The 18,156-nt window shown below is 39.0% G+C and overlaps 1 protein-coding gene across 1 annotated transcript in view; it reads left to right on the forward strand.

Moving 5' to 3' along the window:
* The window catches only part of LOC128527483 (hydrocephalus-inducing protein-like), a 224,907-nt gene that overhangs the window by 66,125 nt on the left and 140,626 nt on the right, over nucleotides 1–18,156 (forward strand). Inside the window, exon 23 of the mRNA XM_053499884.1 lies at nucleotides 292–605. Within this exon, the coding sequence (XP_053355859.1) occupies nucleotides 292–605 (314 nt within the window). The remainder of the gene's footprint in view (nucleotides 1–291; nucleotides 606–18,156) is intronic.

Genomic DNA, 18,156 nt, shown 5'->3' on the forward strand with positions numbered 1-18,156 from the left:
TTGAGTGTGTATACCGGTTTCCTCCCACATTTTAAAGACAAGCAGTTTAGACTCATTGGTTGTCCAAATTGCCTCTAGAGTGTGTGTACTGTATGAGTGAGGTAGTGATTATATTCCAGGTCAAATTTAACAAATATGTGTAATTTTATTTTATATGTATATGATCTATAAATATCCCTTAGTTTAGAATTTAGTGTTTTAAATAAAGACCCTTCTTTGTACTTGGTGATAATTTACTTGAAAGGCATTATCAGTCACCATCACTTGTTTTTTCTGTGTTGGTGTACTTAGAGTCTGGTGATGGGTGTTGGTGCTGAAGTGGAACTGTGGGTGTGCTTCGACCCTATGTACCAGCTAGATTTGGTGAGCCGTGTCGCTGAGAAAGTGCTGGAGGTGAGCTACAGTGGGCACCCTCAGCGGGACACTGTGGCTCTGCGAGGAGAAGTACACTTTCCCAACTTGCTTTTCTCCAGCCATGTGTTGAACTTCGGCTGCATTCTGAACTGCACAGAGGCCCAGCAGCAGCTTATCATGACAAACACCAGCCCACTCCCCGTGATCTACCGCTGGGCTTTCCTGCTGGATCAACAGCATTGCTGCTTCTGGTAAAGACATCTTTCCTGGTTATAAAAAAATTTTGCAGTAAAAATGGCTAATATTACTCAAATTTGGGTAAGAACCCTTCAATAAACATGAATCAAAATAATTTTAACATGTTGCAGGAGATATGCCATGCTTATGATTGCCCATAAATATTGAAATTTTAAAAGTGCTTACTTTATGCACCACATTGTTATGTAAATTAGACAGTGTAGTTACTTGTGTCTAAACATTTTTAATCAGTGTTGGCCACATTAGCATTTGTTTGACCTTATGCTATGTGTGGCAACTATTCTTCCAAGAAACCATATTAAACAAAAAGCTAGCTGCTCCTCTATCCGTAAAATGTTGAGTTTTATAAGGTAATTTAATATTTAACAGCTTGATTTATGTTTTTATATACTTTCTCTTGGATCATGTGCGTGTATCTGTCTGTGTCTGTGTGTGTTTGTATGTATATACAGGGGTACATCGGCATACAAACCCCAACTAAGTTTCACCTTAAGAACTGAAGTTTTGCAAGAAATTTGCCTCCGCATATGAAGCATTTTGGGCATAAGAGTAGATTAACCAGTGTAAACAGGGAGTGTTGCTTGTAGGGTTGCGCGATATGCCCATTGTCATATCGTCCTATCGTCAGCCTGTAAGATCGCCGATACACGATAGTAGTCAAAGCCCAGGGATTCTGCGTGCTGTCGCGTTGTATTCAGAGAGTAGTACATATTTTTGTGGTTATTTTTTTCATTTCATGTCTGTTGTTTTATCGATAAATCTGCTCATATCTGCGCACGCGTTTATCAGCCTTTTGATCAAAAAGTTGCACGCGCAACTCACTTTCACTTTGCACAAGGCAGTGTTTATTGTTTAGTGTATATTTAGAGGCACATAAACACAATAAAACAATTGTTTTAGGCTAACATATCATACCTCATTGTAGTTTTTTTGCACACACGCGCGGGTGCGTTACAATAATAATAAGGAAAAATCACAATAATAAATTCGGAGCAGTACTACTAATAATAATTATACTGAATGAAGAAAGCGCCGTCGAAGAAGTATCATCATTGAAGGAGAGAAGAAAATGAAGAATTAATACTTATCAGTATTTACAGTTTGAGCTCGACATGTTTATGAGCTCTGTCGCTTGCTGTCAATGGGTGACTAGGAGAGAGAACACATTTTCGGCTTCAGTAGACACACAATACTTCAGACTGAAACACGACTGCCCCCTACAGGTAATGAAGGGCATTTTCACAGCTTGCCGTGCGCAGCCGTGGCAAGTCACGGGATTCCTTTTCTTGAAACGTGGGTTTTTAATGGCGACATCTGTATCGTCCATATAGCTGACTATCGTCGATAGACGAGACTATCGTCGATAGACAATAGTATCGTCTATCGGCACAACCCTAGTTGCTTGTACGTCCAGGACCTGTTCAAAACCAGTTTGCGCCAGTGGAAAACCAAGGAAAGCGAGTTCATGTATTTTTTGTAGTTTTTTTTTTTTTTTTTTGCATTTTGTGCAAGATGTATGGAAGACATAGCACCATTGGTCCCAAAAATGTTGGCAACCCATGGTTGAAGAAAAGGGAGCCACATTCAGTTTAGTTTTTAAAGTGGCTGGTGCCAAGAGGGATAGTTAATTAAAGTTAAATGAGGTTTTATGTCTATTTATTTAATATTTTACTTAATTTGAATGTCTTTAATAAATATGTTTTATTGTTTTTATCACTTTAAGAACAAATTATAACCTAAAGAACTTGACCCTGGAACGGATTAAATGCATATAGCGAGGTGCCACTAATGTGTGTGTGTGCACGCATGTGTGTTAGGGTATCTACAATACAGTATATTATAAAAAGTATTTTTTAAAGTATAAAATATGCACTATATAAAACATACCCACAAATATACATTTCTACATTTCAAAAAGGTTTTGTCTGTACATTGGTCAGATCTTGCTCTTTCAATAATATCTTTACATTTCATATATTTGGAAGACCTAAAATCAGTCTCAGAAAAATGTGTCATCATTTAACAAGCAAATTAACGTGCTGGTTTATAGTGTATTCACACAGTCTGTGGAAGACACAGAAATGACTGCAATACACATTACAAAATAAAAAAAAAAAATCCACAATCTTCACTAATTTAATCTAAACATCTAAACTCTTGCATCTAAACTCTTTTCTGTTCTTGCACTTAAGAGGTGGAATGAACTTCCTCTAAATGTCCGCACAGCTGTTTCTCTGGCAATCTTTAAACAAAGACTTAAGGCATATCTGTTTCTTCGAGCCTTGGGCTAATTTTCTTCTACTTTGAATGTTGGCACTATGACTGGTAAAGGAAGAGAGCTAGCTGATATGATGATCCTGAGAAAGGTAGATATACTTTGTGTAAAAGAGACCAAGTGGAAGTAAGACTAAGAACATTGAAGGTGGGTTCAGACTGCTTTACTATGGTGTATACTGTATAATCAGAGAAATAGTGTCAATCTTAAACTAAGGGGAAGAGTAGATGTGAAGGAAAAATAAGATGTCTGGAGTAAGTTAAACAAAGTGGTAGTGAGTGTCCCCATAAAAGAAAGATTGGTGATTGTAGCTGACCTTAATGGGTATGTTGGAGAAAGGAATAAGGGTGATGTGTAGATGATGGTATAGGGATGGGGTCCAAAAAAGGAATAGAAAAATACAGATTGTAGATTTTGCAAACAGGATGAAAATGGCAGTGGCGGAAACATATTTTAAGAAAAAAGAGGAACACAGGGTGACACATAAGAATGTACTATGGAATGTAACATGGAAGATGTACTTAGGTGGACTATCTGCTGTGTAGGAGATGCAATATGAAGAAGATTAGAGACTGTAAGGATGTTGCAAGGGATAGTGTAGCTAGATAGCATTGGGATATCTCAGTGGTTAAGGCATAGGTTGTCCCGCTGATGAACTCATTCTTGATCCTATCTATCCTTGTCACTCCCAAAGAGAACCTCAACATCTTCATCTCTGCTATCTCCAACTCTTCTTCCTGTCTTTTCTTCAGTGCCACTGTCTCTAAGCCGTTAAGTATCGCTGGTCTCACTACTGTCTTGAACACCTTTCCTTTTACTCTCGCTGAAACTTTTTTGTCACATAACACACCTGACACTTTTCTCCACCCATTCCAACCTGCTTGTACCCTTCTCTTCACCTCCTTTTCACACTCTCCATTGCTCTGGACCGTTGACCCTAAGTACTTAAAGTCCTGCACCCTCTTTACCTCTGCTCCCTGTAGCCTTAACATTCCACTTAGGTTTCTCTTATTCACACACATGTATTCTGTCTTCAAATTCAAATTTTATTAGTCACATACACAGACATACACAGTATGATATAAAGTAAATGCTTATACGACTGCTGTTAACCTCACTATTACAAAAAAAATAAGAGAATTAAGAAAAAAACTTTTAAATTTACATTATACAGCAATAATAATAGAATAAAAAGGAATATAAAATATTAGAATAAGATAGAAATATAAAGAAGTTAAAGAATATATAATAAAAATAGAAAAATGTAAAATAAAAAATGTAAAATGAAATATAATAGGAATGTACATATATTAAAAATGTAATGTACCACCACTGTCTTAGCACCCCTGCCTTTAACCTAGCTTGCACAATTCTTTCCCAAAGCTTCATTGTATGGCTTATCAGCTATATTCCTTGTAGTTGCCACAGCTCTACACATCCCCCTTGTTCTTGAAGACCAGCACTAATACATTTCTCCTCCATTTCTCTGGGATTCTTTCACTCCCCAAAATCTTGTTAAAAAGACTAGTCAGAAACTCTACTGCAATCTCTCTAACTGCAATCTAACTCCATGATAGTTCCTGATTTTTATTTCTTTCTACATTGTAAAGGAATGCTAAAGACATGCAAAAAAGGCATTAATCTCCTATGAACAGTTAATGGTGAGATGTGTCTGCTACTTATGCTCTGTAAAGACTTCATAACACCTCTAATCTGAAATGCTGTTAATTGGTCATTTTTCAGGTTTATAACTCTAAATGAACTACTCGTCTGCAGCAAAGGTAGATTTTGGTCTCGCCCTCCTGGGATGGCTTTTATGAGAGCCAGTTTCATTGTGGTGCTTGACGGATTTTGCAAATGCACTTGACAATACTGTTCTTGCAAGAACTATTACAGAAAGGCTGACCTCTGTGTCTCAAAATGACAACTAAGTGTTGTTTTTGTTGTTGTTACATAATTACCTAATTCCATATGTTATTTTATAGTTTTGAAATCCCCAGTATTGTTGTAGAATGTAGGAAATAAATCACTAAACAAAAGCAAAAAAATTTGCAAGTGACCCCAAACTTTTGAACGGTAGTGTATGTCATCAGGACCAACTGCCTTTCCACTCTTCATCCTCTTAAATGACCTCCTCACCTCATTCTTACTTATTTTTTGCTACTTCCTGCTTCACAAGTCATGTATTCTACTCTTTGTTTTCATTCATTTTCCTCATTCATCAACTCTTTAAAGTACTCCTTCCATCTTCCCATCACCCTCATGGCACCTGTCAGTATATTTCACTCTAACATGCTGTACATCCTTCCCATCTCTATCCCTTTGCTTTGCCAACCTGTACAGATCTACCTCCCCCTCCTTACTGTCCAACCCAGCATAGAAGTCCTCATATGCTTTTTGTTTGGCCTTTGCCACCTCTACGTACCTTCAACTTACGCTGCATCTCCCAGTACTCCTGTCTACTCTCTTCAGTCCTCTTAGTGTCCCACTTCTACTTAGCTAGCCTCTTTCCCTGTATACACTCCTGGACTTCCTTGTTCCACCCCCAAGTCTTCTTGTCTACTTTTTACCTTTCCTAATGATACACCAAGTACCCTCCTACCTGTCTTCCTGATCACCTTAGCTGTAATTGTCCAGTCAACTGAAAGCACCTTCTAACAATTCAGAGCCTGTCTTAACTCCACCCTGAAAACTGCCCAACATTCTTCCTTTTTTAACTTCCACCACTTTGTCCTCTGCTCTGCCTTTGTCCTGTTTACCTACCTTACCACCAGGGTCATTTTACACACTACCATCCTGTGTTGTTTGGCTACACTTTCCCCTACCAATACTTTACAGTCACTGATTTCCTTCAGATTACAACGTCGACACAAGATGAAGTCCACCTGAGTGCTTCTGCCTCCACTCTTATATGTTATCCTATATTCCTGACTCTTCTGGAAAAAAAACAATTTACTACTGTCATTTCCATCCTCTTTGCAAAGTCCACCACCATCTGTCCTTCTACATTCCTGTCCTGAAGACCAAACCTACCCATCACATTCTCATCACCTCTGTTCCCTTTCCCAACATGTACATTAAAATCTGCACCAATCACACTCTTTCATCTCTGGGGATGCTCTGCATCACTTCATCTAACTCACTCCAGAATTTCTCCTTCTCTTCTAACTCACATCCTACCTGTGGGGCATAACCACTAACAACATTGCACATCACACCATCAATTTCCAGCTTTAGACTCATCAACCTGTCTGATACTCTTTTCACCTCTAGAACATTCCTTACAAACTCCTCTTCCAGGATAACTCCTACCCCATTTCTTTTCCTAGCCACACCATGATAAAACAACTTAAACCCTGCTCCTAAGCTTCTAGCCTTGCCACCTTTTCACCTGGTCTCCTGGACACACAGTATATCCACCTTCCTTCTCTGCATCATGTCAACCAACTCTCCTGCCTTCCCTGTCATAGGCCCAACATTCAAAATCCCTACTGTCACTCTTAAACTCTTGGCTTTTCTCTTCTCTTTCTGCCTATGAACATGCTTACCTCCTCTCCTTTTTCGACCAGCAGTAGCCCAATTTCCACCAGCACCCTTTATGTCAACAGCACCGGTGGTGCTCGTTGTTAACCCGGGCCATGACCGATCTGGTACAGGAGTCCTTTTAGTGATTCGCATCATTTGATTTGGAAAATGTTTTACGTCGAATGCCCCTCCTTCCATAACCCATTGCATTTATCCAGACTTGGGACTGGCACAAGAAGACACTGGATTGTGCCCCCCTGTGGTTTCATTTTTTACAGACATCACTGGTTCATGGAATATCACTTTAGCTTCCTTTTCCAAAACCTTTTGTAAAACTTTGGACAGATGCCAGTATGTATTTCTTTTAATTTTGAAGATTATGGCTTACAGATAATAAAAACCCAACATTGAGTATCTTAGAAAATTAGAATATAAATAAAATAAAACATTTGTAGGCGATCAATCTGTGGCACTGCTGAGGTATTATGGAAACCCAGGTTACAAGCGGCCTTCAGCTCTTCTGCATTGTACGGTCTGGTGTCTCACATCTTCCTCTCCACAATACCTTATAGATTTTCTATGTGTTTTACATAGGGTAAGTTTGCTGGCCAATTAAGCACAGGAATACAGGTACCATGTACTATAAGTACTATACACAGGTATCAGTACTTTTGGCAGTGTTTACTCCATAAAGCTGATCGGCACAGTGAAGTGCTCTGAAACTTCTGGTAGATGTCTGTGCTGACCTTGGACCTAATAAAACCCAGGTCCAAAACAGAGGACATGGGACCCCAAACTACCACTAACTGTGCAAACTTTACAAGCAACCTCAAGCAACTTGGATTCTGTGCCTCTCCTCTCTTTCTCCAGACTCTGGGATCTTGATTTCCAAGTGAAATGCAAACTTCAGTTTTATCTGAAAAAGGGACTTTGGCCCACTGAGTAACAGTCCAGACCTTTTTGTCCTCTTCCCAGGTAAGACCCCTCTGATGCAATCTCTGGTTTAAGAGTGGCTTGACACAAGAAATGCGACAGTTGTAGCTCATGTCCTGGATGATCTGTGTGTGGTGGCTTTTGAAGCACTGACTTTGTGATTCCTTATGAATCTCCCCCAAATTCTTGAATGGGCTTCATTTCCCAATTCTCTTAAGGCTGTGGGTATTCTTGTTGCTTGTGCACCTTTTTCTACCACATTTTTTAATTCCGTTCAATTTTTCATTAATTTGCTTGGATACAGCACTGAGTTGTTTTTTTTTTTTTTTTTTAGAAATTTCCCTTTTGTGTCTAAACCTCCATGTGTAGGGTGTGTATTAATTAATAGTTAATTAGATTATTAGAGTGAAACACCTTAAATCCCCAATATTTACCTTTTTCAGATTATTCTAGTTTTCCGTGATACTGAATTTTGAGTTTTCATTAGCTATAAGCCATAATCATCAAAATTTAAAGTGTTTAAAAAAAAACACTTGAAATATATGAGTTTGTGTGTAATGAATATATATGAGTTTTACTTTTTTAATTGAATTACAGAAATAAATCAACATTTTAATAATATTCTAATTTATTGAAATGCACCTGTATCATACAGTATTAATAAAAGGGATGACACTACTAGAATATAAGACCTGCAGTTTTTGCCTTTTTAAAAGTCATTTACATCCTTATGCTTGCCCTTTTTATCCTTCCAATGCACCATAAAATATTCCATCCCAGGTGCCATTAAAATAGGAATCTGTAAGTGTAGCTATTTGACTATGCTTTACAAAGCATAAATAGCAGTCATCTAAATATCAGCTTTTCGAAGGAGATTATTGCATAATTTGGATGCCTACAACATTGTACAATGTAGCAAGTAATAAAAATCAGAAAAGTCCATTGAATTTTCATACTTTTAACTGCCTGTATGTGTGTACTGTATATCTATCTATCCATCCAGCCATCCATCAAGCCATCTATCTATTTAATGATTGCCTCAAATCCTAGTGAAAGTTACAGAAGTGACTCATCAGACTTATTATTTTATTTTACTGATCTTATCTTTGATATATTAATCAAATTGATGTTTCCTTTGCACACAGTACATATAAAACATTGTTCAAATAGTACAGTAGATAAGTTTACGTTAGAGACAGTTATGCAGTTTAAATTTCATTCAGGGCCAGTAGGTCTATAAAACACTGTATGACGCCATTCATAACTATATGACTGGCCAACTATAGGGCCAAAGTCGCTTGATGATTTTAACATTTTTACCTGTACATTTCATGGATCCTCAAGTTAAAAAAAAAAAATGTACAGGTAGTCTTGGAATTACAAACATTCAAGTTATGAATTTCCACAAATACAAACGGATTGCAGTTCTATGACCATTAATACAGTAGATGCAAACAAATCACGGATGTAGGTCATGTGTATTGTACACCCTAAAAAATGCTGGGTTAAAAACAACCCAATCTGGGTTGTTTTTTAACCCAGCTGCTGGGTAAATATTGGACTAACTACATGCTGGGTTAATTTAACCCAGCAAAATGGGTTATTTTTTTTAACCCAGCAAAATGCGTTAAATATTCAACCCAAATGCTGGGTCATATTTAACTATAATGCTGGGTTAATTCTACCACATAAATTGTTCAAAATGTTCTATCCAGATTTTAACTGTAATGTTGGGTTAATTATACGACACAAATAGGTTATTTTTATTTTCTTGTTTTACAGTGAATCTGTAAAAAAAAAAAAATAATAATAATAATAACTACTTATGTCTATTAAACAGTTAAATTACTTTGATAGACTGGTTTATTACAAAAAAAAAACTTAAAAGTTTTGCAAACCATACATATATGCAATAAACAACATCCTATTAAATGTTCATAAAAAACATTTATTTTTCAAAAGCACAAGAGCAGATAATCAACAGCGACATCATTACTATACTATTACTCACAGGGCAGAATGGAGTAATAACACAAATAGGCTGAGGCAGCTTCTACAGAGCAGGATCTCTCTGTGACATTAGACATCTTTTCTGCAGAACAAAACTACCCAGCCCTGGTCCAGTTTTAACATACAAACTCTGTCTATGACTTTTCAAGTAGGCCTCGCTATTTCATAGCAACATTACAAAAAGTCCTCTACAGGAGCACACTGCTTTGAATTGTTAATGTCAAAAATATAAAATGCTTTGAAGCACACATCAACCGCCTCAAGTAGTGTGCATTGCTCCAGAGCCTGTCCCACCAGAATGACGAATGCCTGAGAGCAGCGCTGGTCATCATCTCCCAACGTCAGGATGTAGGGTACGGCCTTGACACTTCAGCCTGCTGGAGGTATTTCACCATGTTGGTGCCAACCTTAGAAAGAAATAAAAGAAAGTAAAAAATTTGTTGAATAACAAAGATTAAACTGAATAAGACTATCAATTTAATGTGTAATAGGATTTATAGTAAATAAAAAAAAATACAAAGCTAGGGTATAGGTAACATTCTACAGAGAAAGCTAAAAAGCTCAGACATCTTATCCGTTTCTTTCATACACAGGTGGGGTTCTTTGGCTAACTATAGCAGCTATTGTCAGCTAAATTATCTTACCTCAGACCAGCCTGAAAGTTTGAGTGTAACCTTAACACAATAACAGTAATAAATGTTACATACAGGTATAGTAATATTTTTTTTAGTCATATGTGACTAAGGTGAGTAAACATGTGTATACAGACCTTGTATTTAACGTCATTTTCCCTTAAATGAACTGTCATCAGTGGTGTGGGAGCTCAAGCTCTGACTGACAGCCGCTGAATACACCGGTGAACTTTGGGGGAGGGGCCACCAAACTCTAACCCAGCAGCTAGGTTACACAAAAACTACCCAACTCTCTGTAAATAACCCAGAAAAATTACTCAACAGAGGCAACCCAGCGTTTAGGTAGAAAAAACAACCCAGGGTTTTTTGGTGTGTACAAATAACAAAAAACACTGCAGTGCACCAGATACCAAAATATACCAATACAATGGAACCTTGGATTACAAGCATAATTTGTTCCAGAAGTGGCTCATATTTTAAAACACTCGTAAACCAAATTGAATTTTCCCAAAAGAAATAATGGAAACTCAAATTATTCATTTTACAGCCCAAAAAAAAATAAATACAAAAAACAATTAGCACAAAATATTAAGTAAAAATAAAAAAAATACCCTGCACTTTACTTAAAAAAAAAGTAAAAATAAATCCTGACATCCAACAGTTTTTGTTTGTTTGTGCGTGCAGGTGCTGTGTGTGTGTGTGTGTGTGTGTGTGTGTGTGTGTGTGTGTGTGTGTGTGTGCGTGTGTGTGCGTGTGTGTGTGTGAATCTAAAGTAAGCTCCCTTCTCCCACTTCTCATCTTACACAGTTACCCTTTTACCACTTATTTCATGCACACGCGCACACACAACGAAAACACTGTTTTATCAGAAAAATAAACAAGAAATCTCTCTGTCACTCATTGATTGAGCGACACACTAATGGAATTACTGGTATAAAGTAAAAATAAAACAAATTACCCTGCACTTTACAATAAAAAAAGAATCGCGAAAGAGCAATGTTTCTGTGTAGAGCAGAGAGAAAGAGTGTGTGTCTGTGAAGGCGAAAGTAGGAGGGGTCTGTGTGTGCGTGTGCGCGCGTGCGTGCATGCGAGTGTGTGTGTGTGTGTGTGGGGCACAGTGTCCAATGACGCACGCCCACACAGACAAAAAGAGCAGTCTGAGCCTTGAGAAGAGAGAGAAAATGGATCTTTAACCTATCTAATGAGACTTGCTTTTGCTTTACATGCACGCTGTACACACACGCAGACACAAAATAAAATATGTTTTACGCACAAACACGTGGTCACGGTGTTATAGTAAACAGTACACACGTGCATGGATGTTGATTATACAAGTAAGAGATGCGCACTAATACCCAGCAGGGGAGACGATTACCCACAATTCTGCAGCACAAGAGAGAGAAAACCGTTGGCTCAGTTGTGATCACGTGACGTTGGCATCAAAACAAGAAGCGGATGGGTGATACATGATACTCGGTACTTGTAAACCAAATCAAAATTTATTTTAAATCTTTGCTTGTCTTGCAGAACACTCCCAAACCACGTTACTCGCAATCCGAGGTTTCACTGTATTGCGATTTAAAGGCGCAGAGACAACACTGTCGAGTAACTTAGTTTGCGGTCTAAGTAGAGTTTTCAATTAAATATTTTTATATGTATCATTTTGGAGGCGGCATGGGTGGTATAGTGGTTAGCACTGTTGCCTTGCATCGCCAGGCTCGATTTCCGTCTCTGTGTGTATGGAGTTCGCATGTTCTCCCCATGCGTAGTGGGTTTCCTTCCACAGTCCAAAGACCTGCAGATTAGGCGGATTGGCCCGTAGTGATTAAGTGTATGTGTGTGCCCTGTGGTGAATTATATTTTTGGGTTGTGGAACGAACTATTTGGGGTTTCCCTTATTTCTCATGGAGAAATTCGCACTGAAACAAAATGGCGTCCAGGATTTAACCTTGCGATTTACAGACAACATTTTACTGTGAGATTAATTTCCTTAGGTGTGGTTATAGCTTTTGGACACATAATGGCAGTGTTGAAAAGGAGGACAGATTTAGTTAAGTGGATTGGTATACTTTATATTGTATATTCGTGTAAAGGCATATAAGACTCACTTTGTTGGATAAACAAACAAATCCGACTTACAAACATGCTCCTGGAACGGAACTCATTTGTAAGTAGGGGACAACTTGTACTCTTTTAAAAGAGAGTTCATAATGTCATCTTTATGTGTATGAAGCCGTGACTGTAGTCTATTGAGCTTGAGCTGTCTGTTGTTTATTGTTGTGTAAGCCTGTTGTGTATATAATTGCCACTGGGATAAAGTAAAATAAAAAGTTTCAACAGGAACCCGATGGGACAAGACAGACTGAAAAGTTAAGTAATGATTTAGATAGAAAGCGAGATCCTTACTGGTAGGAAAGAGTTTTAGACATGTCTGTGTTTACCACACAGACAGCCAGAAGAGTGTACAGTGGAGCCTCGGATTACGAGTAACATGGTTTACGAGTGTTCCGGAAGACGAGCAAAGATTTTAATAAATTTTGATTTAAAAAACGAGCGTTGTTGTGGTTTACGAGCACAGAGTATCATGTATAACACATGCGCTTCTTGTTTTGACACAAAGCGTTGCGTCATCACAACTGAGCTAATGGTTTTTCCCTCTGTGGCGCTGCCGGGAAATCATCTCCCCTGCTGGGTCTTAATGCTCGTCTCTTACTGGTATAATCAACATCCGTGTGTGTGTGTGTTTTTCTTTCTCTTGTGCTGCAGAGTGTGTGTTATGTGTGTGCGCATAATTTGACACCGCCGGTTCACACACAAACACACATACACACACACGCTCTCTTTCTCTCTCGCCTTTACTGTGTGTCAGTGTTTGAGTGTGTGTGTTATGTGTGTGTGTTTTCTTTCTCTTGCGCTGCAGAGTGTGTGTGTGTGTTATGTGTGTGCGTGCATAATTTGACACACGTCTGTTCAAACACAAACACACACGCTCTCTTTCTCTCTCGCCTTTACTCTGTGTCAGTGTTTGAGTGTGTGTGTGCGTTTTTCTTTCTCTTGCACTGCAAAGTGTGTGTGTGTGTGTGTGTTATGTGTTCGCGCACACACACTCTCTCTCGTCGTTAGTGTGTGTCAGTTTTTAAGTGTGTGTGTTATGTGTGTGCGCGCATAATTTGACACCGTGCCGGTTCACACACTCTCTCTCTCTCTCTCTCTCTCTCTCTCTCTCGCCTTTAATGTGTTTATGTGTGTGTGTGTGTGTGTGTGTGTGTGTGTGTGTGTATGTGTGAAACAGAGAGGGGGTGATTCACTCACACACAACCGGCACGGTGTCAAATTACGCACACGCTCACACATAACACACACTCAGCAGCGCCTGTGCGCATAAATGGAAACATTTATCTGTCAGGATTTATTTTTACTTTTTTAAGATAACATGCAGGTTAACTTGTTTTATTTTTATTTTATATTATGTGTTAATTATTTTTATGTATTTATTTTTTTGGGCTGTGGAACGATTCATTTTAATTTCTATTATTTCTTATGGGAAAATGTGCCTTAATTTACGTGCCTTTAATTTAATTGTTGAAATACGAGCCTGCTTCCGGAACGAATTATGCTTGTAATCCGAGGTTCAACTGTAGTTTTTTTTCTTTTTTCTTTTTCAATAAATGCCCACATGCCTTCAAAAAAATGGCAGGTGTCATTGTAAGCAAACAATTCAATCAGCAATTGGCACATTTTATCCTTTCTTTAAAAGCTAGCTGCCACTGACATACAGTACAATATACTCAGTGCCAAAAACATGCAGGGACACGCAATGACAACCAAGCAGATATGACACTGGAAATGTAGAAATTTAAAACTATAGTACTTGTTTGTTCTTGTCTTTTATACATGGCCAAGGCTTTTAGCTTTTGAACCTTTTTCTGTCTGAAACCATTTCATAGTCCAATATGCATGCATTCTTACAATAAGAAATATTTTTGACAGCCTAGTCACTAACAGTTATCGGTGTAGTACATCTCATTCATTATAGGACATGCAATCTTACTTCTGCCAGCAAAGCATAATCACATTTCTCATTATAGTCAAAGGACTACATTCTTAATGACCCTTGGCACAGCTAGGACTAAATCCCAGTGCAATGCTGAGCAAAGATTCGACTGAGTTTGCATTTCTATGTTCATGACTCTTAATAAGAGCCAGAATCAGCAGTCAAGTCTTACATTCTATTAGTAAAGTTTGGGAAAACTGCCATCGATGTTTTTAATGAATTGGCAAAAAAAAATAAAGCTGTCAGCAGCCTCTCCTCTGCTGATGTTCAGTTGCATTTATTGGTTACCTCAATTTTCATCTGGCAGAAAGCTACTTATCATACAAACATTTGGTCAGTGTAGGACAGAAAATTTAGTTTTTTTGTTAGTTGCAGAACAACTGATGCAAACTTACAGAGCTCTGCAGTGTCATTACTCTTACACACACTCATGTACAGTAGCTGCCCACAACAATATGGTAAGTACAAAGTGTTGTGTTAAATCTCAGCTGTCAATGGAGGGACAAATTCAGGCTGCAAGAACTACAGTTTTTATATATTTTTTTAAATGTAAATCAACAGGATGCTTCAAGGGACTAGATTGCTGGGTAGTGAAAATTAATCACTCTCGCACCTCTCCTCAGCCACCCAGCAGCAAGCCATCTAATATTGGCCTGACCTTTCCTATAAATACTGGAAAGCTTTCAGTGTGCATTAAGCTACCTGCTAATTAAAAGCCTAGAGGTAATTAAAGCAGCTGTAAATGTACCGCAGATGTCATTCCACTGATGTGTGTCTCTGTTTCCCATATGAGGAAATAAAATGAAACTTACATTCATTATCTATTACTGATAAAAGGGTTACATTTATTCATATGCAAATGTATTGGGTGCCCTGGAATGCATTTGATGCTTTCATTCATGCATCAAATAAAATCAATTACATTTGTCAGAACACACTACATATAGGTGCAATGTGTGGTTTGTCAAAATTTCTGGGGAAATTGATGGATCTGGAAGAATGTTTGAGGCAGGGTCTGAGGTAGTGGTCAAGAAAAGAATCTTCCTGAGCCTACCTATGTTCTAGGCTTCACAGGCTACTTTAGATCTCACAATTTAATTTTTTTATTTGCAAATTGTGCAAATAAATTGTCCACAATATGGTAAACGTGGTCAGCATTTTTTGTTGTAATAGCAGCAAAGATCCATGTTTCAGGTTTTAAAGATATTTCAAGGATTTAGGTTCATTTGCAAAGTAACAGTACTGTGTGTTTGTCTGTGTGTTCAAATTCTTCAGTACGTTTTCAAGATGGCAGGAAGGTGAAGTGTGTGAGGAGTATGTATGTATGATCAGCCACAATGCTGGTGGCTTTGCGGATGCAACATATTGGGTATGTGTCCATGACAGAGGAAAGAGAAACCCAAATAATCTTCCCAGCTGTCCACACTATCTGCTGTAGAGTTTTGTGGTTGAAGATGGCACAATTCCCAAACCTGACAGTGATGCAGCTGTTTAAGATGCTCTTAATAGTTCAATTCAATTAATTTCATTTTATTCGTATACCGCTTTTAACAATTTTCATTGTTGTAAAGCAGCTTTACAAAATCCAAAGAAAATGATGGAAGTGTGTGTGAAATGTTAGAAAATGTTTATGAATCAGAATGATCAGATTGTCCCTGATGAGCAAATCATGGGCAGCAGTGGTAAGGAAAAACTCCTTGAGATGCCTATAGGAAAAAACCTTGAAAGGTACCACACTCAACAGGGAACCTATCCTTATTTAGGTAATAACGGATAGTAGGAATTGTTTTGTAGTCATACACACTGTTAGGCTTTTAAAAGTTCAACTTTAAAGATTATGTTTTTAAATTAATATGGAGTCTCGTTTATTATTGGAGGCTCAGGTACAAAACATTGGGAAATTCTAGTCCTGAACTATTGATGAGTGATGAGATCTCCAAACAGAAGTGGGGTACTGGGCTGAGTCAGACAGGTCAAGAGGGCAGAGGGGCACTGGATCACTGGCATCTCTGAAGCCACATGTGTCCCTCGATAGAAAGAGATGAAAAGGGAGAGAGAAGAGAAAGAGAGATGTATATTTAACACTGGAAGCGCCGAGCAGTGGTCATTTGACCGCTATGGGGGGAAAAAAAATACTTCACACTCGATCGAATTCCAGGACCCTCCTTTCATGACTTTTCCTAGATCTGTTCTAGATCTGTGTGAGATCACCCTGCATGCTTACATTTTCAAAATCACACCAGTAAAAGCCAGTATAAAGCTATTTTGCTCTTATTTACGTGAATTTCCTGACAGCTGCGCGCCGGTCATGCCGTTTCCTGCCTTTTCCGACCTGCGATTCTCATTTCTCTCAGCAGATGGCGCAAGAGATCGTGCATACTTTCTATGCATCATTCAGTGTGTATATGTAACTATCTCAGGTTTCATTCCATATATGCAGTTTATATATATATTTTCAGTGCAGGAATGAATGACGTTCATTTCTGCACTGATAATCAGCGATATTTTATTAAGGGATTAAGGGATTTAGCTCTACTTAATTCATAACGTTTTTAAAAAATTCATTAGTTCGTTCATTCTATTTGAAGCTTCTGAAGTGTCGGATGTTTTTTTAGTGTGACAGTGCTTTAGATGAAACAGATCTATGCTCCTGAGGATATAAAGCTTTATTATTGGGTTTGAATAAATCAGATCTACCACAGCAGATAATAAACTATGCTATGTCATAACCAAAGCAAACACCCTAATTATGCCTCGTTTCGTTTGCTGTTGCTAGGCAACAGACAACGCGCGTATTCTGGAATGTGGAAATGTGGAAAAGATGTGTGGCCCCTCAATGAGAACTAAACCAAAGATTTCAGTAACTACACTGGGTGTAACATCTGCATAGTGACACTAGACAGCTGAACAACTTCACTTTTACATTTACTTCTGAGAAAAAAAAAGATTTATATTTAGAATTTTTATAACAGTACAAGAACATAACAGTTTGGTCTGTGCAGTTAGAGCCCTTGTAGAGAATAAATATTATAGTGTTCCAAATTATTATGCAAATTGGATGTAAGTGTCATAAACAATAAATGTTTAGTTAAATTTAGTTAAATTAAACTCATGGATGGTGTTGTGTTTAGAGGACAGTTTGCGATGCGTCGTAGCTGGGACACGTGGAAGGTGGGATGAATGCGTTGCATGGATGAAGGGAGTAAAAGTCGGACAGCGCATGGATTGATTAGCTTGGTTATTGTGAATGGGCCAATGAAACGTGTAGAGAGCTTGCGTGAAAGTGTCCTTAGGGAGCTCTTGCTTCTGCTTCCCGAGCAGAATGTCCCTGGTAGCGAGCATGACTCTGTCTCCCACATGATACCTGGGAGTCTTGGAGCGGTGGCGGTCAGCCTGTCTTTTGTACGATCTGGACGCTTGCAGTAGGGATCGTCTGGCTCGTAACCACGTCCGCTTGCAGCGGCGGACAAAATGTTGCGCCGAGGGGACCTCTACCTCCTCCTCCTGAGAGGGAAACAGCGGTGGTTGGTAGCCCAAACAGCACTGGAATGGGGAGAGCCCTGTGGCGGCAGACGGCAGAGAGTTGTGAGCGTACTTGATCCATGGTAAGAACTTGCTCCAGGTAGTGGCATCCTGGGTGGTCATACACCGGAGGGCGATCTCCATAGCTTGGTTCTTGCATTCTGTCCGGCCATTGGACTGGGGATGGAAGCCGGAAGACAGGCTAGGGGTGGCCCCGATGAGTTTACAAAAGCCTCTCCAAAAGCGTGAGGTGAACTGAGGGCCACAATCTGATACTATGTCAGAGGGGAGACCGTGGAGACGGAAAACATGAAGGATTAGCTGTTCAGCAGTCTCCTTGGTGGAGGGAAGCTTGGGGAGTGGAACCAGGTGGACGGATTTGGAAAAACGGTCAACGATGGTCATGATACATGTGTTCCCATCAGATGAGGGTAGGCCCGTAACGAAATCCAGCGAGATGTGCGACCAGGGTCGGTGAGGTATGGGTAAGGGTCTGAGAAGGCCGGCCGGTGGGCAGTTGTTGGGTTTGCAGCGGGTGCAGATGTCGCAGGCTGCCACAAAGCTGGATACGTCCCTCCCCATTGTGGGCCACC

This window comes from Clarias gariepinus, chromosome 7 (genome assembly GCF_024256425.1).
Source record: "Clarias gariepinus isolate MV-2021 ecotype Netherlands chromosome 7, CGAR_prim_01v2, whole genome shotgun sequence".
Classification (NCBI taxonomy): domain Eukaryota; kingdom Metazoa; phylum Chordata; class Actinopteri; order Siluriformes; family Clariidae; genus Clarias; species Clarias gariepinus.